The 20,448-nt window shown below is 49.4% G+C and overlaps 3 protein-coding genes and 1 long non-coding RNA gene across 12 annotated transcripts; 3 read left to right on the forward strand and 1 right to left on the reverse strand.

Annotated features, from left to right (window-relative positions):
• Positions 1-100: 100 nt before the first annotated feature.
• On the forward strand, positions 101-7,807 carry pbxip1b (pre-B-cell leukemia homeobox interacting protein 1b). Of its 9 annotated transcripts, none has more exons than XM_029130270.3 (11): positions 101-456; positions 1,979-2,054; positions 2,365-2,461; positions 2,597-2,646; positions 2,930-3,257; positions 4,018-4,236; positions 4,346-4,369; positions 4,880-4,932; positions 5,192-5,284; positions 5,427-5,514; positions 5,823-7,807. In XM_029130270.3, exons 1-11 carry the CDS (start codon positions 197-199, stop codon positions 7,187-7,189), a joined length of 2,655 nt encoding a protein of 884 aa, XP_028986103.2. In that variant the 5' UTR covers positions 101-196; the 3' UTR covers positions 7,190-7,807. The 9 variants fall into 9 exon arrangements, with proteins under 9 accessions (XP_028986103.2, XP_028986104.2, XP_028986097.2 ...); XM_029130271.3 differs by having other exon boundaries at positions 114-456; positions 5,430-5,514; XM_029130264.3 differs by having other exon boundaries at positions 135-456; positions 5,427-5,658.
• Positions 7,808-8,135: 328 nt separating this feature from the next.
• Positions 8,136-9,857, reverse strand: LOC129603237 (uncharacterized). Its single transcript, XR_008692962.1, has 3 exons — positions 9,696-9,857; positions 8,861-8,946; positions 8,136-8,592 (listed from the first exon to the last, which is right to left on the reverse strand). It is a non-coding gene; the product is annotated as an uncharacterized LOC129603237 (long non-coding RNA).
• A 193-nt stretch (positions 9,858-10,050) lies between these two features.
• Positions 10,051-17,141, forward strand: si:ch211-105c13.3 (uncharacterized protein LOC325758 homolog). Its single transcript, XM_029130280.2, has 3 exons — positions 10,051-10,210; positions 16,544-16,665; positions 16,752-17,141. Exons 2-3 carry the CDS (start codon positions 16,546-16,548, stop codon positions 16,905-16,907), a joined length of 276 nt encoding a protein of 91 aa, XP_028986113.1. The 5' UTR covers positions 10,051-10,210; positions 16,544-16,545; the 3' UTR covers positions 16,908-17,141.
• A 786-nt stretch (positions 17,142-17,927) lies between these two features.
• On the forward strand, positions 17,928-20,195 carry s100t (S100 calcium binding protein T). Its single transcript, XM_029130279.3, has 3 exons — positions 17,928-18,543; positions 19,212-19,374; positions 19,473-20,195. Exons 1-3 carry the CDS (start codon positions 18,350-18,352, stop codon positions 19,635-19,637), a joined length of 522 nt encoding a protein of 173 aa, XP_028986112.1. The 5' UTR covers positions 17,928-18,349; the 3' UTR covers positions 19,638-20,195.
• Positions 20,196-20,448: the final 253 nt, after the last annotated feature.

Consider the following 20,448-nt stretch of genomic DNA (forward strand, 5'->3'; position numbering starts at 1 on the left):
AATTGGGCATAGGTGACAAGTATTGTTGATGCTTTTGCGTTTATTGATATTAAGACTAAGATCAGGTTCTTGTAGATGTTTAAAAACTATTAGTTAATAATCGTGAAATATTTTAAGAGGAATAACAGGATAAAGCCTCCAGGGTGATTCCGTCTTTTTGACTGTCAGCGATCAAAGCCTGCGTTTGGCGCTTGACATGTACTTTACCTTCACCTGCGCGCTGTCAATCACCGGGAAGCCTTCCCAGCGGAGTGGCGCGACGCCGCGTTGCCATTGGTCGAGCAGGACGGGCGGAGGCGGGCTCGGGGGAGACGCCGCACGCGATTGGACGAGAGCGGCGAGGACGGCGCAAGTTCGGGAGGCACGTTCTAAGTTTCCAAGTTGGATGAGAAGAGTGCGAGGTGTCGCCGCGCAGAGACCGAGGGACCTGAAGCGAGGCGACGGAGCAGCACCACGGTAAGACTGAGCTCAGGCCAGATGTTCAAGACAAACAACTGCTTTGTTCCTTCATCGCGCTGTTTCACATACAACTTGTTCTCTCGCTTGACTGTTAGAGTTTGTAAAGTTTTGTAGTAGAAAGTACTATTACCTAAGTACTACGTACCAATCGTGCTCTATTTCAGACCTATAATGTGTTTAAACCGCGTATAACGTCTGCTTGTCTTCCTCTCAGCTCATCGCCGTTCTAAGCGTCTTTTTCTTGTAGGTCCATCGTCAGACGACGTTTCCTGTTAAACCCCGTAAACACGAGCCTTTGGAGCGTTTGGCTCCTTTGTGTGTGTCCGGCGTTGCTGTTTATTCTCCTCACCATTTATGGTCATTTCTTCCAGAGCTTCACAATCAGACCGAGCCCGTTGCTGCAACCGCAAAACATCTCCCCCTTATATTTCCTAATACAGCTGTTTTTGTTTTACTGAGCCGACGTTGAACATCGGGGATGTTCGCATGCAAAGTCAAGCTGCAGCAGAAAACACGGACCTCTAGACATGCTTAAAGGTCAAAGGGCACGCTCCTCTTTGAAGGAGGGGAATAAAGCGTGTGTGATGTGCATTCAGAGCGACCCTTCCCACCGTCCTTACGTGGCTTTGCCTGCGCTGTAGCATTCCCGTTACCATCCTCTGCTTCCTGCTGCTATATTTAGCTGCTATCTATTTAAGCCATTCCACTGTATAGCCCACAATGGCTCCTTGGGCCCTAGGCTAGATTCAGTGGGCTTCTCTTGGGAGGCACTTGATTAGAAGGCCTAAATTGCAAGAGCTGGGAGAGGAGCGAAGTGTGTCATGATCCAGACTTGACAGTTTTGTTTTTTGCGAAATGACTGGAAAAAGCACGGCTACATATAATAACTGTGCACTAAGCCTAGGACTTGATCTGTCTGATCAGGTGGAGAGGTTGTCTGAGACGGAATAAGGTCAAACATCCATCAAGTCCTTGTTTTAAGCTAAACTGAGTCTTCTCTACACATTTCACACCACGCAGTGAGGATCTGCTGGTTTGTAGACATCTGTTTAACACAGCAGCTGCTTTGAAATGGACTGGCCGCTCGGCAACTGGTGTCTCCGGAATAGCGCCGGCCCCAGTTACCCCGGTCTCTGCCAGAACATTTGTCAGCCAGTCAAAAGCCAGGGGGACCAACGGCCCACAACCCACACAAACTACTAATGAAGAACCGAAAGCTCCGAGGAAAGTGGACTTCCTGCTCGCACGCTCACACGTTAGCGCTGCTTTACAGTGGAGCCCTCGTTGGCACGGTGCACGAGGGCGGAGGCGAAAGACTCGCATTCAAATCCTGTCCATGTGTAAACAGAACATGTAAATGTCCTAAAGCTGCAGAGCTCAGTGATGAACAATACACCTGCTCACTTCACTGCACGTTTAACAAACCAACATCCTGTTTTTTTTTTTCCTTTTTTTTAAATTCGGGCGACGTCTTGAAAGTTAAAGATCTGAATGAAACCTTGCTTCTGGCCTGTTGCAGGAGACAGGCACAGCCTCCGGGGGCCATGTCTGGTGGCAGCGGCGCTAACAGCAGCTGGACCATCCTCACGTCTGAGGTAGGAATGAAGGAGACAGGAATGCAGCACGTGACGCCGCTGTGCATGACCTTAATGAGAACGTAGTATTTTTAATACAAGATGGAAGTCCTTCTCCCAGTCGATTTCCTTTTGGGTCACCTGAATAAGAAGTGGAAGCTGTAGGGAGACTGTCTGCTTTTCCTGCCTTTATTCTGCTTCAACGTCTCCTCCAAAAGGCAAACGGCACCAGCATGAGGGCTGGATGCCGCGTGTCGCCTTATTTATTGACACTTCGGCTGTTGGGCGACACAGCAGTGCTGAGTCAATGCTGTGCCTTGGTCTGTTGTAGGAGACTGTTGCTGAAACCCTGAGGCCTCTGGCGGAGGGACCACAACGCCATGGAGAAGGCCTTACTTCTGCAGCAGGTGTCTGTCACAACAAGTGGGGTTGTAAAAAAATTCTGATCATTCACGTCACAGGAAAAATTACAGTATAATCTATGTTTATTTATCACAAAATTTTAATATTGAAGATTATTTAATGAGTGTTTCCTGTCGCCCCACGTCTGTTTGGTGAGCCAGGCTCTGGGGCAGATCCTCCTGCAGAGACGCCCCCCGTGGAGGGTCAAGTGGTGAGACTCTTTGTGTCACGTAATATCTGTTACACAGGCTGGTTGAATATGGAGTCTTGCAAAGGCATCGCTGGGCCTTTTTATATAATGGTGAGGGTGAATATTCATTTCTGACTCGCTAGACGACGAGCATTGAAGCAGCTCCTGCCATAGCGACCAGGAGCACTGAAGGCTGTGTAGCCACATTATTACTCCTCTAACGAAGTATTTATATCTGAGATGACTCATTGGTTACCAGGCTACAGGCTAATGTTCAACCTCGCTCTGTCTGACTTGTGCCCAGGCATCAGAGGAACAAACAGCCCCGCTGCTCGCCAGCACAAGCGCTGGCGATGCACTCAGCCAGTCAGAGGGCCTTCCCGAGGGCCCGTCACAGGCCGGTCCCGACCCGGACTCATTCTCTGACTCCTGCACCCACATTAGTACCTCCCCCGATGAGCCCCCGGCCTCACTGCTGAGCGCAGAGACTCTGGAAGGGGGAGAGTTCATACAGGAAGGAGAGAGGCTCCCAGAGGAGGGGGCTCCACATCCGCGGACTGGAGAGGAGCTACAGCAGGAAGGGACGGCGCCGGACCCGTCTCAGAGCATCAGCGGCCAAGGGAAACCGACAGGTAAGAAAAACAACAGCCTGTTCAGTATTAACAGTAGGTCGGTCCTGTGCATTATATTAGATACATGGCGAGTATCGCCATGTGAACGCCTGTGTTATTTCCTTATTATTTGTGGAGACAAAGGCACTGTTTGGGTTTGACGTGTTCTGCTGCACCAGCTGCCGATGGACTTTTTCAGTATCTGGGCCAGGAGCCTGTCTGGAGAGGCTGTGCTTGGTACGAGCGAGGGACCATGATGTGATAGAGCAACCTATTTGCATGACATCCTGCAGAAGTAAATTGGCTTCAGAGGGACTCCGACCTCTAAGTGTTGGGTTGTTGTTTTTTTTGCTGTGTGGTGCGTTTGGTCAGCAGCTTGCTACAGCACAAAAACAAGTTCCATCGTTCTGTTGTGCATTTGTTTTACAATGAGAACAATATAACTTAACAATAAAATGATCTTACCAGAAGTTAAAAGAATAAGCATCAATCATGTTATAATGTACTTTTGCTGTTTAATGCAGACTGATTGGGGCCAGTGGAGCACATTAACCATGCCATGCACAGCAGATTCAATAAAGGAATAAAGAGTTTTGTCTCATATTGCAGCGTCTGACTGGTCTCAGCACTGCAGCGGCTGCACTGTCTAACAGAGCAAATGCTTAATAATGTGTATTGTAGGACACTTAACACTACCAAAGTCTGGGTCGTAGCCCTTAAACATGTCAAACCACTACACTGGAAATATTCGCTAAGAAGAGCTTCTCTCCCACTGCGTCAGACTCCTCAGTGGATTCCGTGGCGGGTGAGGGGGGAGAGCCAGAGGTGAGGAGGAGATCTCTATTAGCGGCTCTGGAGCAGATCGGGAGGACAGAGGAGGAAGAAGTCGCGGAGGAGGAGTTTCAGCTGCCGCGGCCGGAGGAAGGCAGCGCCATCTCTCTGAACAAGTGCATTCTGGGTGCCGTGATTCTGCTGGGCCTCGGGACCGTCTTTTTCTCAGGTAGGCGTCACTGTGACCTCTTAACGCTATGCAGATGTTAAAGTGACGGTGGATGGAGGGAAGTGGTTCTGGCCGGGCACTCTGAGACTGAGGTGTATTATACCTGCAGGTTTCCTCATGGACCTGGATGGGGGTACGTCATAGCATGCGTCTGCAAGTGTGACCCTGCATGCAGCATGCAGAGATAGTGTGTGTGTGTGTGTGTGTGTGTGTGTGTGTGTGTGTGTGTGTGTGTGTGTGTGTGTGTGTGTGTGTGTGTGTGTGTGTGTGTGTGTGTGTGCGTGCGTGCGTGAGAGGAAGGAGCTTGATTTATGAACCCTTGCACTGAGGCTCACATGTTCATAAATAGAACCCTTGTGTGAGCTTCAGCAGCCTCAGCTTGACCACAATGTCTTTTTTAACTCCATCCTTGGGATTTTTTAAACTTCTTTAGCGCAAGTAATGTCCAAACATTAAGTAAATGTTTCCAGCAAATTAATATATCGTGCCTGAAGATCTATAGTGATTTTAATGAAATGACGCAGTTGTATTTCATTGCCTTGGTGTTTGTTTGGTGTGTTTTAATGTATGTTTCCTGTTAAGTAGAGTGGAGTGTGATGTGCTGTACCACCATCAAGCTAAATCTATGCATCATGAATTGCAGACAGTGATTATGGCACTAGGGAGCTGAGAGATGCGGAGGTACCAGGAAAGCAGGTCAGTTCTTCTTCCTTTCTTCCGTCTGGCGTCTTGCTTTGTCTCACATTTTTTCATTATGTATGTTATTTTTTGTACAAGTGCAATAAGTACCACCGCACGCATTTTTTGTGCGATGTGCTCAGCAGGACACAATGCTGGCAGCAGAGCTCCTATTGTCTACCAACTGTGCCGCTGTGGACTTGGTTCTGTTCACGTATCACAGCGCCTCTATCTCCTCTAAAATCCCATCAGCCATTGTGTTGTACTGTGTTGACAGGAGTGGCTTAATGCTGAAGTCCCTCCAGTCCCAGCAGATGCTGACAGTACAGAGATGCTAAATAAGATTTCCGTGCTACAAGCCCAAGTTCAGGTGTGACTCCATTCTGTCTCCATTCAGCTCTGCGCCGCGCGCCTTCCGCTCCTGCGTCCGCCGCTTTGTGTGTCTGCGCATCGATTTGTCACCGAGTGTGTAAAACTCTCACCGGAGCCTCTCTCCTGCTCTCTTCCTTAAGCAGGCACAGAAAGAGGAGCTAAAAGTAGCCAAGGGACAGGCAGCAGAGGGAGCGGAGCGGCGGTGGGAGGAAGTGGAGAAGGAAAACAGTAGGTTGAAGACAGAGATGGCATCTTTCCCTGTCCTTCAGAAAGAAAACGAGAGGATGAAGAGAGAGCTGGAGTCTGTCCCGGCCCTACAGAAAGAACTAGAAACACTGAGAACCACTGTGACTCAATTAAAAGTCTCCTCAGGTACAAAAGAACAGAGCGAAGGAATGGAGCGATTATGTGGAGAAGGGTAGAAAATGTAAAAGGATAATTAAACGATTCAGATCAACATCGGACGAGTTATTCTACTATTTTGTCGCTCACCCCCTTTTTTTGTTGTTGTAACCATTATTTTGTGTTTCCTTCAGCAACCAGCGATGCATCTGTGAAGCCCACTACATCGCCCCCAAGTGGCCAGGCAGAAGACAGCAGGCCGGCCGAGGCTGGAACTGCAGACAAACATGCAAGGAAGGAGAAAGATAGGAAGAAGGATAAATATGACACCGGTGAGAAGAGGAACTGGAAAGAACGAGAGATGTCAGAACGGAGAGAAGGCGAGAAAAAGGATGGCAAAGACGCTGGTAAACATGGAAAGCGTGAGCACGGAAAGGTTGAGAGGGCGAAAGATAAGGAAGGTGCAGAGAAGAAGCAGAAGGAGAAAGAGAGGAAGAAAGAAAAAGCTGTGAGAGGCGACGAAGGGAAGACATGGAAGGCAAGAGAGGGGAAGAAAGAATGGATGGAGAGAAGCGAGCGGAGGGAGGAAAAGGAGTGGAAGAAGACAAAGCATGATAAAGTGGGTGAAGGAAAACAGTGGAGAGAGAAGACGGACTGGAAGAGAGGGGATGAACATGGAGAGAGGCACAAAGGCAGGGAGGACTGGAACGGAGAGAACGAGAGGAAGAAGGTGAAAGGTGGCCTCAAGGAAAAGGCCAAAGAGAAACGGGAGAGGAAGGAGTGGAAGAGCAAAGATGGCAAAGAGTGGGAGGAAGGGAGAGCAAGAGGTGAAAGGAAACAGTGGGAGCAGAGCGAGAACCACGGCAAGCGTCACGGCAACGGCAGGAAGGAGGAGGAGGAGGAGAGCAGGCAGTGGGATGAACACGAGTGGAGGGGGAAAAATACGAACGGTCGCAGGGACTGGAGGAGGAAGGAAGGCGGCACGCAGTGGGCAAAGAGAGGCGAGCGGCCGCGACACAGGGGAGACCACGACCACGGGGAGGAGCCTGTGTGGGGAGGCCGGGGCCCCCCCCACACCCGCCCCTCCCCACAGCAGCCCCAGTACTGGCTGCAGCGCAGGGCCCGTCTGCAGCGCGGCCCGCGGCCCCACTGCGGCTCGCTGGAGGCCTGCGCTCGGGCCCAGGGGCTGCGGCCCGTGCCCCTCGGCCCGTTCCAGGCCGTCCTCCAGCGCTACCTCGCCAAGGCGGAGGGGGCGGGGCTGGGGGCGGAGCCCGCCGAGCAGCTGCGGGCGCTGACCCGCGAGTTCTTCGCAGACGGACTGTTTGCCCATGACCGCATCAGCTTCCGGGACTTCGCGGAGGACGTGAGCGACATCCTGGAGCACATGGTGGAAGGAGGCGGGGGTGAGGAGGAGGAGGGGGGGGAGGACAGCGCCATCGAGGAGGAAATGGAGGAGTTCGAAAGAGAGGTCCTGCAGAAGTTTTCGGCCGGGGAGAGGGAGGACGGGGGGGTCACGGCGGGGGAGGGGGGGAGGAAGGAGAGGGGACGGGGACGTGGCTGAGGGCAGACGACCGATGGGCCTGTCGGGAGAGGCTGAAGCAGGCGCCTGAAGGATGTGCACGCATCACTCAGCCCGTCACTTCCACACGAGCTCATTTCACCGCTTGCATTTGTCGTCCATGTGATTTTACTGCTGCTTGGGTTTAATGTGGTAGCGAGAGGATCCAAACCCGAGACTAGACTGACTTTAATGTCCGTGCTCGTGTCTAATAGACGCCTCACACTCGACGCTCTTCACTGATACAGTACCTGCACTAAGCTATTTATGTGAACAACTTTAGCCTAACTTATAGCAGAGATGCGTCACGCAGCAGAATGTGACCTGCTGTCACAGACTTGACTAGAGGAGCCTGCGTTGTTTGCAATGTTTGTACATATTGGTTTAAACATGTTCCTGATGATGAAGTTGACAGTAAATATTAAAGGTCCAATTAGCATACATGCATTTTTCAGGTACCATCCTCATGTTGTGCACTAAAATGTCCCTAATCAGACTTTATTTGTGTAATATTTCATTGTCATGGCAGGATCCCTGTTAACAAGGTTGATGACGCAGAACCATGTGTATCTGAAGTTGTTTATATTCTCAATAAACCTGCTGCGTTGCTGTGATGGGAAAGCTTTGCATTTTCTGTTTATGGTATTCTAATATATGGATGAATATGAGGAGTGTTGTAGGTGTTTGTGATGCTGACAGGTCAACACATAAACATGTCATTAACAGAATCACCACAGGGAATAATAATATAATTATTATCAATAATACTACTGTACCTGTTTTCTTGGAGTAAATGTTTCTTACACTTTATTACAGAACTCATTAGAAGACAACACGGTGTCATTCAAACCTAGACAGAAATACGTCATCAGTTGTCGCAGTCACGCAGTAGAACCTCTATCTCCTCTGTGTGTGTGTGTGTGTGTGTGTGTGCGTGTGTGTGTGTGTGCTTGTTGGTGCTAACCACCTTCCTAATAAGCCAGTTGTGCACTTTGTGTCAGACTGGACTCTCTTAACTATTATTACTTTGCTGAGGTGAGACCCAGGTGTCTCATTCTGGGCTTTTGGCAGCGCAGACTGTGTAATTACATCTGATTTAGTGCTTTTGCTTTTGCTCCCTACAGCCGTCTCACCGGCGTTTCACACTCTGCGTATGCGTTAGCGTGAAGTGAACTAAAGAAAGCCTGTCTGCCTCCAAGTCCTGTGGCTGACTGGCACATTGACTTATACTGGACTTTATGCTGATTGAGGCCACCTGCCTGCTGATCCATACAAACCAGAACTGTGGCACAGAAAATGCGCTGTCAGTCGTTCACTTCTGTCTCTGGGAGAGAAAACCAGAAAGTCCGTCCGTCCGTCTGTCCGTCCGTCCGTCCCAACCAGGCAGAGGAGCTACTTCAACTCAGCTGTTTTATGTGGAGAAGTAAATATGTGATAAGTACATGAAGGGATATTTGTTGGAATTATGTCTAATGCATTCTCCAAACCAAGAGCTCAGCCTTTAGTCTATTATATATATATAATATTACTGTAATAGACCTACTAAGTTATTTGAGTTTGCACTGGGCCTGAAGGCTCTTTTTCATGGGTGGATTCCCATTTGGAATCAGTATCACGTGAAAGCCACATTTGCCTTTTTTTCCCTGTTACCATATAATTAAGTCTTAGTCATACTTGTCTTCAAGAGGCTGCTGCTGTTCTTTCGTGAGGCAGCTTTGAGTGCATGTGTTCCTGCTCTGCCTCAGTGCAGCTGCTCCAGTCTGTGACAGGAATGAGAAAGGATTTAACTTTAATTCTTTCCAGCAGATTTGTGACTTTGATAGAATTTGAGCTTTCACATTTGGATGTTTGCACTATTGGTTGGTAAATCAGTGTACAATTGTCAGAAAGTGGAATTTTTTTGGAACTTAAAAAATACAAAGCTGCCTTTTTTAAGTGTTTCTATGTTACTACTTGCATATTTGAACTGTTGAAATACACGCATTGGCCACTAGATGGCGACAGAGTCAAATGTCCTCGTGTCACGCTCCCTCTGATGCGTTTGCACAGCCCGCATGTGTCCACTGCGCTGGGGTCCGTTTGCCTCTGTCTGCCCTCATATCAAACTGCTGGGAGTGTCGTCACATGCTCTCTTACTCTCTTGCCTTTGTGCCATGCGTTTTTTTTAAACTGGAAATCAGCCAAATGGAAAATACCCTAAAGTGTGTTCCAGCTGCACAAGCTGTGTTTTATCAGTTGTCTACTGCTCCTTTCACCCCCTTTTCTCTCACCAGCGGCCGACATCCTGTTGCACACTGTTTAAACTATGAAACTTAGTCAGGAATATTAAAACCAGTCAGAGCCGTTTCCCCGCACGCGCACGCGCTCACAGCTGCTTGTGCTTACAGGTCAGCCAAAGAGTTACGATGGAGGGGATTGTGTGTGTGTGTGTGTGTGTGTGTGTGTGTGTGTGTGTGTGTGTGTGTGTGTGTGTGTGTGTGTGTGTGTGTGCGTGTTCTCCGCTGCCCACCTTGGGTTGTTGGCGAGTTGCTGGGTTTCCTCTCGAGGAAAGCGCGTGTGAGTGGAGTTTCAGGGTGGGGCCCCGCGCACATCTCTCTGTTGGGAAATCTTTGAACAAACGCGCACCCTGGGATGAGTGTGCGCCTGTTCCTACACGTTGTAAAAAACGCGTGTTCCCAGCGAAATATAAAATATAGAGGTGGATGTGCAAAGTGTACCGCAAACTACAGCAACACAAACACAACTGCACCTTGGAGCTTTGCTCTGTGTTCCTGAACAATGAACGGATTGGTTGAAAAAAAATTAATTTGCCGCTGAACACTGTTGTGTTGCTCAAGCTGCGCCTCTTGCACATTCCTCCTTTTCCAGGCACACGCCCTATGACAATGAAAAAAACCTCTGGCTGGAGTGAGGAGTTAAATCACGGAAAAGATATTTGTTACTGCTCAATCTAGCCCACGACTGGAGAGGAGGATTCCGAGAACGAGGGAGCAGTCGCTGAAACACTTTCTAGTCTTTTGTCCGGTGAGTTATTGCGCATTTCGCCTCATTGTGCCGCGTTCTTTGCCAATTGCAGTCGATTCACGCTGTTTTCAGTGCAAACTAGAAACCATGTGTTCTGCCCGTTTTCCTCCTCCGTGCCATCAATTTTGTATCGTTTGTGAGCGTCTCCGCTGTCATTACCAGCTCGGATCCGGTTCTGCTTGGTAACCCAAACCCAGTCCCTTTACACGTCCAGAGAAACCGGAGTCTCGAGTGACGTTTACTTATTTATCAGCCGCGTGTCAGTCCACAAATTGTCAAGATTAGTTGGGGCTGAATGTGAATGTGGGCCACGGGCGAGCCCGACGTCTCCGTTACGCACGGACCGCGCGCAACGGGGCCGTCACCGCCGCACCGCGCGCCCCCACGAACCGCCCCGCGATCGTCTGGTAGCGCTCGGGTGCCGCTCGCATCGGTCTTAATTATGAACGTTTCGATACGACTCGAGTGGCTCCAGCTCGGCGCGCTCGGCGACGCGGAGGGGCCGCGGCGGCGAGCGCGGCGATGAAAGGTGCCGCGCTCACGGAGGGAGTGAGTCAGTGAGCAAACAACGCGCCGCAGGGCGGAGCCCGGCGCGGCTTTGGGTTAATCAGTGTTCACCGGCGATCCGGTGTCGGCGCACAATGGGGCGCTGGTCGCCTCGAGAGTTGACTTTCAGGGTGAGATGTCACCGATAGCTCACGCGGACACTTTCTGTCAGCTCGTGTCAAAAAAAAAAAAAAACCTGCCGTGGGGTGGCGGCGTAGGTGGACCTCGCTCTCCAGGAAAACTGGGTTTTGTTTTTTCAAGGCCAGTTTCAACACCGACACACACAGGTCTGGGATCTGTTTGGGATGAGTGGTTACACGTAGAGGTGGCGCAGCGCTGCTGGTGCTGGGTTCGAATGAAGCGGACTTTGGGAAAAGAAGCGCTCTAAAGGCAAAGCACGGACACGTTCCCCTGCTTTTCCCCCAGTCCTCAAGTTGTTTCCTTGTGAATACTTGGTAACAGCGGCAACACTTAGTTTGAGCCAGACTTGATGGGAACCAGTCCCACTGTGTGGAGTATGTTGCCAGTTACCAGTAAAACGCCACAAAAAAGGCCCAAATCAAAGAATATTGTGAAAGTCGCACATTCCTTTGGTTGTGAGTCACTGTCGTCCCGGCTCCACACTGAATGAATGACACGTGTGGAGAAGCTCAGTCCAAGCAAGCGACCTTTGGCTCCTGACAGAGGAATCCTGTCCCGTGTTCCACTCGCTAATGGATGGCGGCCTGTCAGCAGTTTTCATGTATGGCCTGTACCCACACACACACACACACACACACACACACACACACACACACACACACACACACACACACACACACACACACACACACACACACACACACAGGCTGCAGACCGCAAGGTGTTGGGACAATTATAGTAAGCCATTAATTAATGATGAGCAGCATGACAGATGCTCGCTGTGTGTGTGTGTGTGTGTGTGTGTGTGTGTGTGTGTGTGTGTGTGTGTGTGTGTGTGTGTGTGTGTGTGTGTGTGTGTGTGTGTGTGTCCATGTGGGCTCTGGCAGGAAGTCGTGAAACCCCAATCCAGGTTTCGGGCGCCTGCTCTCACTCACGTAGTAATTAGGTTAATGCAAACGTCCCAAACGACGTCATCCTTCCTTAGATGGTGTGTGTGTGTGTGTGTGTGTGTGTGTGTGTGTGTGTGTGTGTGTGCACAGCTGCCACGTCAGCCCCATCACCGGTACCAGTCCGGTGGCTCGGCCCGACTCGTGATCCATGCCGGCACCGTTCTGGAAGAGAGAACTTCCAGAACAAGGGCCCGTTCTAATTACTGCGAGCGGCTCTGGTTGCGTTCATTCATATTCAGTGCAGTGCAGGAACAGGAGCGACATGTTGGTCCGTGTGAGGCCGAGGCAGCAGCGCCGTGGACGCAGTCCTACCGGGCCGGCTCCCAGCGGTCCTGCCCCGCGTCTGGAGGCATGCGGGGCAGACGGGCGGCGTGCTGTAACGTGACCCCCCCCCCCACCTCCACCACCACCACCACCACCACGGCATCAGATGTCCACCGTCAGAGATCGCCGCTCCCTTTGTGTTTCCTCACAGGCTCTCGCTCTCGCTCTGTTTACCTCGCGGCCCGGGGCGTCGTCCACCCGCCTCCTCCCAGAGGCTGACATCACTCGGGTGTCTCACCTTTCTGACATGTTTGTGGTCAGGGACCATGTACTTACTTAACACTAGAACTACTGGGTTTTCTAAATATACCCATTCCTACTAGAAGGTGGTCAAATGATCTGCTCGGCTAGCTGAGACCCTGAATCATCTGTGAACAGCTGCCTTTGTTAGGTAAAGAGGGCCATCAGTGACGCACTCTAGGTGGTGGGTTGCGTGGGCTTGCTGACCCTGCTCCTGTCTGCAAGGCTGCACAGTTCCTATGAGTCTATGAGTGACATCCACTGTTACAATGTTCCACCGCTATGTGCTTGGATTTACAACATGAAAGGATGTGCAATAGGAGCAAAAAGCAATAAGAGACATCAACAATACAATAAGACAGTTTTAGATCCTTCTCAGATGTGGCGAAGTTCTGTTTATTTACTAAAAAAAAAACTAGTTCAAATATAGTTTGCACTGTAACGTCACCAAAAATTACAGAAAAGATAACAGTACATCCATCAAATTTTAACACATGTGCAATAAAAAATATAAACAGAAAACGCTTGAGAGTGTTTCCGTTTTATATTCCGTTTATTTCGTTATTACTTCTTTCACCTGTACCACATAAAGTCATTGCAGAGCTACAGCCGTGTTCCTACAAAGTTAACCAGCTGTTTATTTCGTTATTCCCTCTTTCATGTCCGTCTGGTGAATGAAAGTGGGCGTGGCCATCCACGTCCCAGAGCGGTGACACTGGGGGATGGGAAACACGCATCAACACGCAGCACAAAGATCTGCGTTTCTCTGCTGCTACAGCCTCGGCTGCGTTGGGTTGTTAGTCTCCCTTTCACCTCTACCATATGAAATGAAATGTGTTCCTACGAAGTTGATCAGCCGCTTTCAGAATCAGTATCGTGTTTTTTCCCCAGCTTTGAACAGGGAAAACATTTTTTTATTTACAAAAGAATGTTTGTCAAAGTTATTGTCACCAAAAATTACAAAAAAAAAAAACAGAAGAACAAAAGTACAGCCATATAGTTTGAACAAATGTGCAAAAATAATATAAACAAAAAACTCGTGAAAGCATTTCCGTTTTTATATTCCGTTATTTACACATAAAAAGTTATCGCAGAATTATTCCCATGTTAAAAATATACAAAGATCACCTCCAATGATAGAAGACAGTTTTAGATTTTTCTCAAATGTGGCGAGGCTTCATAAAAAAAAGTTCACACAGTTCACACATGGTTTGCGCTGTCACCAAAAATTACAACCAATTACAACCAAGTGGGTAAGTGTAAAACAATGACACATTGTTCGTTTTTTGTCTGCTTTGCGTTGCAGTCACTAGTCACAGAAGTGGCATGTCCATGGTCTTTGCTTGATACACTGTCCACATGTGTATTTGTAGCAGCCAGCACATCGCTTGATCGTGCGGTTCTCTTTACAGCGATGTTTTATTTGGCACACAGATCTTTTTCCAGGGCTAGGCGTGGCAGGTTCTTTTCGTAGCAGTTCCTCTCTCAGAGCCTTTTTCCCAGCGACATAGGAGTGTGCCAACTCCATCGCAAGCTCTGCCAAGAAGTCCACCCGTCTCTCCTTCGTACCCGTGCAGGCTTGATAGAGCACATGTGCATTCAGCGCTGCCATGTCAATCATGTTGTAGAACACGGCGACTGGCCAGCGCCGTGTTCCCTTGCGCACAGTGTATTCACGCACCATGTGGTCCACGATGTCCACGCCACACTTTGCAGTGTTGTACTGGAGGACCGTGCTGGGCTTTTTCTTTCCGGTGCTTTCAGTGTCGACCATGATATGCATTGTGCTCAATAGGTTCACTGCCTTTTTCGCGAAAGGCATCGCAGCGCTGCAGCCATGTTCCCAAGAGGTTCCTCATCCACCTTCGGCTGTGACACGTACACGGACATTGTTCTGGTAACTTTCATGTAGACACAGAACTCCTCAAAGTGTTTTCAAACGTAGATTTCGTTAATTACGTGATTCATTAACAACATGTAAATGCGAATGCTGCACTGAGCTGTCTTTTGCTGTTATTATAGCTGAAAGGATGAACGCGTGTAAAATATTTGATAAGGGCCCGTTTGACATGTCAAGTGCGGCACTTGCTAGGGATGATAACGAGCCATTGATGGAGTGAATGGCCCGGGCCCATCCCGCATTATCTATGCGTGTAAATGTGTGGAGATTGGTGGGGAACTTGCTATCAGCATAAGAGAGGTGTTTGTAGCGGTGGTACAGGTGAATGCAGGGTGGGCCCGTTATCACCCATAGCAAGTGCACCATTTGCATTTACATGTTGCATATGAACAACGAAATTAATGAAATCTACGTTTGAAAAAACTTTTAGGAGTTCTGTGTCTACATGAAAGCGGGCAGAACAACGTCCGTCTATGACTCACTGCTGAAAACGGCTGGTGAAACATAGCTGTAACTCTGCAATGACTTTATGTGGTACGGGTGAAAGGGGAAATAACGAAATAAACGGAATATAAAACCGAAACGCTTTCAAGCGTTTTTGGTTTATATTATATTTTAATTACACATTTGTTCAAACTATATGGCTGTACTGTCGTTTTTTTTAATTTTTGGTGACAATAACTTTGACAAACATTCTTTTGTAAATAAAAAAATGTTTGCCCTGTTCAAAGCTGGGGAGGAACACATTTCATTTGGTACAGGTGAAAGGGAGACTAACAACCCAACGCAGCGAGGCACTTTTTATGTGTAAATAAACGGAATATAAAAACGGAAATGCTTTCACGAGTTTTTTGTTTATATTATTTTTGCACATTTGTTCAAACTATATGGCTGTACTTTTGTTCTTCTGTTTTTTTTTTTGTAATTTTTGGTGACAATAACTTTGACAAACATTCTTTTGTAAATAAAAAAATGTTTTCCCTGTTCAAAGCTGGGGAAAAACACGATACTGATTCTGAAAGCGGCTGATCAACTTCGTAGGAACACATTTCATTTCATATGGTAGAGGTGAAAGGGAGACTAACAACCCAACGCAGCCGAGGCTGTAGCAGCAGAGAAACGCAGATCTTTGTGCTCCGTGTTGATGCGTGTTTCCCATCCCCCAGTGTCACCGCTCTGGGACGTGGATGGCCACGCCCACTTTCATTCAACAGACGGACATGAAAGAGGAAATAACGAAATAAACAGCTGGTTAACTTTGTAGGAACACGGCTGTAGCTCTGCAATGACTTTATGTGGTACAGGTGAAAGAAGTAATAACGAAATAAACGGAATATAAAACGGAAACGCTCTCAAGCGTTTTCTGTTTATATTTTTATTGCACATGTGTTAAAATTTGATGGATGTACTGTTATCTTTTCTGTAATTTTAGCATTTGCATTTACATGTTGTAAATGAATAACGAAATTAACCAAATCTACGTTTGAAAAAACTGTGAAGAGTTCCGTGTCTACATGAAAGCGGGCAGAACAACGTCCGTCCATGACGCACTGCCGAAAGCGGCTTGTGAACCTCTGTACTGTACTGCCGTCTTTTTTGTTTTTCTGGAAACGCTACAGTGCAATAATTTATTTAGTTTTTTTGTAAATAAGCAAAGCAGCAAAACTGTCTTATTGTATTGTTGATGTTTTTCATTGCTTCCTTCGGTGAGACCGCAACAATGACACTCGTCCTTTCACGTTTTTAAATCCAAGCACATAGCGGTGGAACATTGTAACAGTGGATGTCACTCATAGACTCATAGGAACCTGAGTAGGAACCCTGCTCTGCCTTGCAGGCAGCAGCAGGGTCAGCAAGCCCATCCGTCCCACCCCACAGAGTGCGTCGGTGATGGCCCTCTTTACGTAACAAAAGCGGCTCTTGGCAGGGTGCCAGCTGGAGCGTGGCGGACAAGTGATCACCCAGCCGTAGTTAGGGGTATATGTAAAGGTGTACGTCCCTTAGTAGTTCTAGTGTTAAGGCTGTTAATTAACTCACATCAAATACTGGACAGCGCAGCACGTTCAGAAGGGCTTTGCTTTGACTGTGTACTTTATGTTATTTTTTGTCTATTGCTCCTTCCTGCAGTAACAGGATGATGTGTGAGAGTCCCATCACACTCACGAGCCCCCTCTCTCTCTCTCTCTCTCTCTCTCTCTCTCTCTCGCTCTCTCTCTCTCGCTCTCTCCTCAGATATGGAGTCAGCCATTAAGACGATCGTGACCACATATCTTAGCTCTGCCAGAGGGAAGGAGAATTTAGACGGGAAGACTTTCCAGAAACTGGTGAAGAAGCAACTGGGCGGCATCATGGAGGTACAGTAGGACCCCCCCCACCACCACCACCGCCACCACCACCTGCACCACGTCTCCTGCTCCCTCTGACCCCCTTTTGTGTCCAGGATGCCGACAGCGCCTCGGCCGTGAAGGAGATGCAGAAGGGCCTGGACGACAACAGCGACGGGAAGGTCAGCTTCCAGGAGTACCTCACTCTGGTCGGCTACTTGGCCAACGCCATGAGCGAGCGCAAGTGTGGCACCGACGCGGAGGCCTCGTAGACGGAGGCCGAGAACCAGACGCTTCCCTGCATTCCCACCACAACCACTATGTAGAGATCATTGTCCCACAACGGCCACACACGGTTAACGCACTACACGCCCATGTTTCCTTAAACCCCATCATATCCAGCTTTTAAGGATTGAAGGACTCTGAGCTGAATGTGTCTTTTTATGCCAATTACACAAAAGATACTAACAGTGTTTTTTTCCAATAAAAGCTTTATTTTGAAACTATTTTGCGCGAGCACCGCAATCACTGTACGACATCACGGCTCCTCATGCATTTCCACAGTGTTTCTTTACTCATTACCATTTCCTCTCTTGCTGCTGGAGAACCTAGCAGAACCAGTGTGTGTTGTGTGCAGCGGTTTCCCTGATCCGTTCTGACACTGTCCTACAGGCACCGCTACGCCGATACCAGCAACACTGGCTAAATTTAGCTGTGACATCCCTGACTAGTGGAGCTCAGCAGCCTTTAGATGTATCAGCTATTGCAACCAGACCCTGGGATGCAGTATTCTCTTTCCATTGTGCAGCGGCCTCCACTCTGCAACACTATACACACACACACACGGTGCACAGAGGCGTGTACATGTAGTACCGGCAGCCACGCGTCAACACGAAGATGCACTTACCGTGAAGGCACATTGGGATGACGCCGTTTGCCCCATCGTCCGGATCACTCGTTGGAGTCTTCACGGTCACCGTGCACGCGTTTCCATGATTTACTCCCGCTCTTCACTCGGTTTCTCTCTGAATAAATCATCCTGCTCGGAGCGTGGTGCGTTCGTGACCCGCGGGATGTGTCGTGCGTCCCTGCGTTGGAGCGTTTGCCTGTGTGTGTGTGTGTGTGTGTGTGTGTGTGTGTGTGTGTGTGTGTGTGTGTGTGTGTGTGTGTATGTGTGTGTGTGTGTGTGTGTGTGTGTGTGTGTGTGTGTGGGCCTTATCGATCCAGTAATCACTGTATCAGACCCAACGTGCATGCCCCCCCCCCCCCCCCCCCCCCCCCCCCCCCACACACACACACACACACCCCACAACTCAACACACTTGGAAAGTCGTCCAGTTATTGATCCCAGCGTTGGAGAAGTTATTTAATCACGCTCTCTACGAGCCTTGGATTTGACATAAAGTGCTGCTAATACTGTTGCTGCTGCTGCGTAACAGCACAATAATCCACTGTCACATGGCTCCACCAGTTATGTGTTAGTGTCGCTGCACAGAGGCTCGTTGTGTTATTAAAAACCGACATCATCAGAGAGCAAACGCGCACAGTCGAGCATCAGCTGACTTCCCGTGTGCTTCTATTAGATGAAGCGCATGTAAATTAGGCTAATGCCCTGCTGTAGTTTTCGCCCGTCGCTCTGGCAACGTGTGATGGGCAGCGGAGGGCAAGTGGATCTGAGCGGAGTCCATTCAGTAGATCCTGTAGCAGGTGTCTGATGCGTGAACAGATAAAGAGGAGCGGAGAAGCGCGGGGCAGGGCCGGTGGGCGGAAGGAGGGAGACGGGGGAGGCAGCTGCAGGGTGGGTGGGGAGAGGGATGTATTTAAGACGGCGGCGTCCTCGCCTCCCCCATCAGCCGCCGACGCTTCGCCTCCGCTCCCGACGGCCACGACAGCACCATCTGCATCCAGGTAAGGGATGGGGAAGGGTGAGGGTTCGGACTGGGCCTGTGTTTGTATAGGTCATAGTTCATTTGGTTCACATCAGCATCATTTTCTGCAGATTGCATGAAAACTTGCATAAAAAGTTATTTATCCCGTTTTTTGATAAGAGCAAAAAAGAACTTTGAAGAAAAAAAATCTGCTCATGTTTTTGTGGCACGTTCACGCCCGAACGTGAAAACGATGTCCACCGCAAGAGGCTGTCGCGCGACGTGATTGACACGCGGGAAAAGTTCCACGGTTCAGAGGTGATGCGGGTCGAGCAAAGACAAACGCCTACACCTGTCGCCCGTGTTTCTCGTCGTGGGCTGGAACCGAAGTAGGTGCGAGAGATCCGATTGCCCGCGCGCGTCCACCGGCTCCGCTGCTCGGCGCGTGTCGCGTTTCACTCTTATCAGCTGGCTCGCGTGTCCGGGCGCCGCCTCCCACAGGTCCACTCACTGGGGCCAAGACAATGACGGAGCGGGGGTCGGTTTATCTGCGGCTGAGTCTCATCGGGAGGACACGCTCCTAGAGGCGGCGGAGGGAGTCCAGCTGTTCCACATAGATTTGAGGCCACTAGAAGCGTCAGCTCAGGCAGTCTATTGATGCTGAGCCCCGTCCACCTCCATCCTCATCCTCTACTTCTCCGTCTGCAGAATGTCTATGCCCAACCTGGAGAACGCCTCCACCCTGGAGAACGCCATGCAGCTCCTGATCCAGACCTTCCACAAGTACTCGGGGAACGAAGGGGACAAGTACACGCTGAGCCGGGCCGAGCTCAAGGAGATGCTCACCGCAGAGCTCGGCAACTACTTGGGGGTAAGGTGGCGCACGCGCATGCTTGGAGGTGCCGCACACGTGTGTGAGAATGCGCAGGTCGAGCCCGTGTTTGTGTTTGTCTGTCGTCACACACGCAGAACGCTCAGGATAAAGAGGCCGTGGACAGAGTCATGGGCGACCTGGACTCCAACAACGACGGCGAGGTGGATTTCACCGAGTTCATCATACTGGTCGGAGCTCTTACTGTGGCCTGTAACGACTTCTTCTTGGAGTACAACGAAAAGGCGGAGAAGAAGAAATGAGCGGCTGCGGCTGCGGCGCACGGGCCCCCCGCTGTGCAAAGGCACTGGCTCCAGGGAGGAAAGCGCTGTGCCACGGACTCCACGTGCACCAACAGACACACACACACACACACACACACACACACACACACACACACACCTGATGGCGACATCAGCGCTAAACGTTGGGTGTTTGTGTATTTCTCTACAAACCGCCCCCATCACTTACATGCAACTTGTGTTCATTGCAAATGTGGAGAGTTGATGTTGGTTTCAACCTGTCCTCGTGGAACATGCCACTGAAATCCTCGTTGTGTTTGTTTCCGTGTATTTTGTAAGTCAGTCAATCGAAGGAATTTCCCCCTGGACAGAATAAATGTGATCTTTACTCAACCGATAATACTGGTTATGCTTTATTACACATGTCGAGCGCTAGGTGGCAGCAGTTGGCATTCAGTTTAAACCCACAGCAGGAACTCTGGGATTCCTTCGCTTGGCTGCTTTCAGCTCAAACGGTGGCATCAACGTGAACTTAATGTTCCTCACTAATGAACCCACAACATTCATCTATTCATCTATCTGTATACTTGGGCCACGTACAAAAGGCTGCATTTAGCAGTTAACAGCTGTTAAACATCAACAAAGGGTTAACATGAACAGGTAAACTCCTGTTTTCACAGCAGGATGACGGGCACTTGCAGTGACCTTGTCCAGGTTCTACACCCATGATTGTTTAAAAGGCCTGTTTCCTACAAAAAAAGAGCATTGTGTGGTTGTGGACGTAAGTGTGTGAGATTTTGAGCACGTAAAAAAGGAAGTTACGGTAACAGCC

Source organism: Betta splendens, chromosome 16, assembly GCF_900634795.4.
Source record: "Betta splendens chromosome 16, fBetSpl5.4, whole genome shotgun sequence".
NCBI lineage: Eukaryota > Metazoa > Chordata > Actinopteri > Anabantiformes > Osphronemidae > Betta > Betta splendens.

What these genes read in the sequence shown, in the direction of transcription:
- pbxip1b (XM_029130264.3), top strand. Translation starts at nt 197, where the DNA reads ATGTACTTTACCTTCACCTGCGCGCTGTCAATCACCGGGAAGCCTTCC. An exon ending in CGGGACCGTCTTTTTCTCAG is followed by an intron (nt 4,237 to 4,345) that starts GTAGGCGTCACT and finishes TTATACCTGCAG; the next exon opens with GTTTCCTCATGGACCTGGAT. An exon ending in CCTCATGGACCTGGATGGGG is followed by an intron (nt 4,370 to 4,879) that starts GTACGTCATAGC and finishes CATGAATTGCAG; the next exon opens with ACAGTGATTATGGCACTAGG.
- s100t (XM_029130279.3), top strand. Translation starts at nt 18,350, where the DNA reads ATGCGTGAACAGATAAAGAGGAGCGGAGAAGCGCGGGGCAGGGCCGGT. An exon ending in ACAGCACCATCTGCATCCAG is followed by an intron (nt 18,544 to 19,211) that starts GTAAGGGATGGG and finishes CTCCGTCTGCAG; the next exon opens with AATGTCTATGCCCAACCTGG. An exon ending in AGCTCGGCAACTACTTGGGG is followed by an intron (nt 19,375 to 19,472) that starts GTAAGGTGGCGC and finishes TCACACACGCAG; the next exon opens with AACGCTCAGGATAAAGAGGC.
- si:ch211-105c13.3 (XM_029130280.2), top strand. Translation starts at nt 16,546, where the DNA reads ATGGAGTCAGCCATTAAGACGATCGTGACCACATATCTTAGCTCTGCC. An exon ending in AACTGGGCGGCATCATGGAG is followed by an intron (nt 16,666 to 16,751) that starts GTACAGTAGGAC and finishes TTTTGTGTCCAG; the next exon opens with GATGCCGACAGCGCCTCGGC.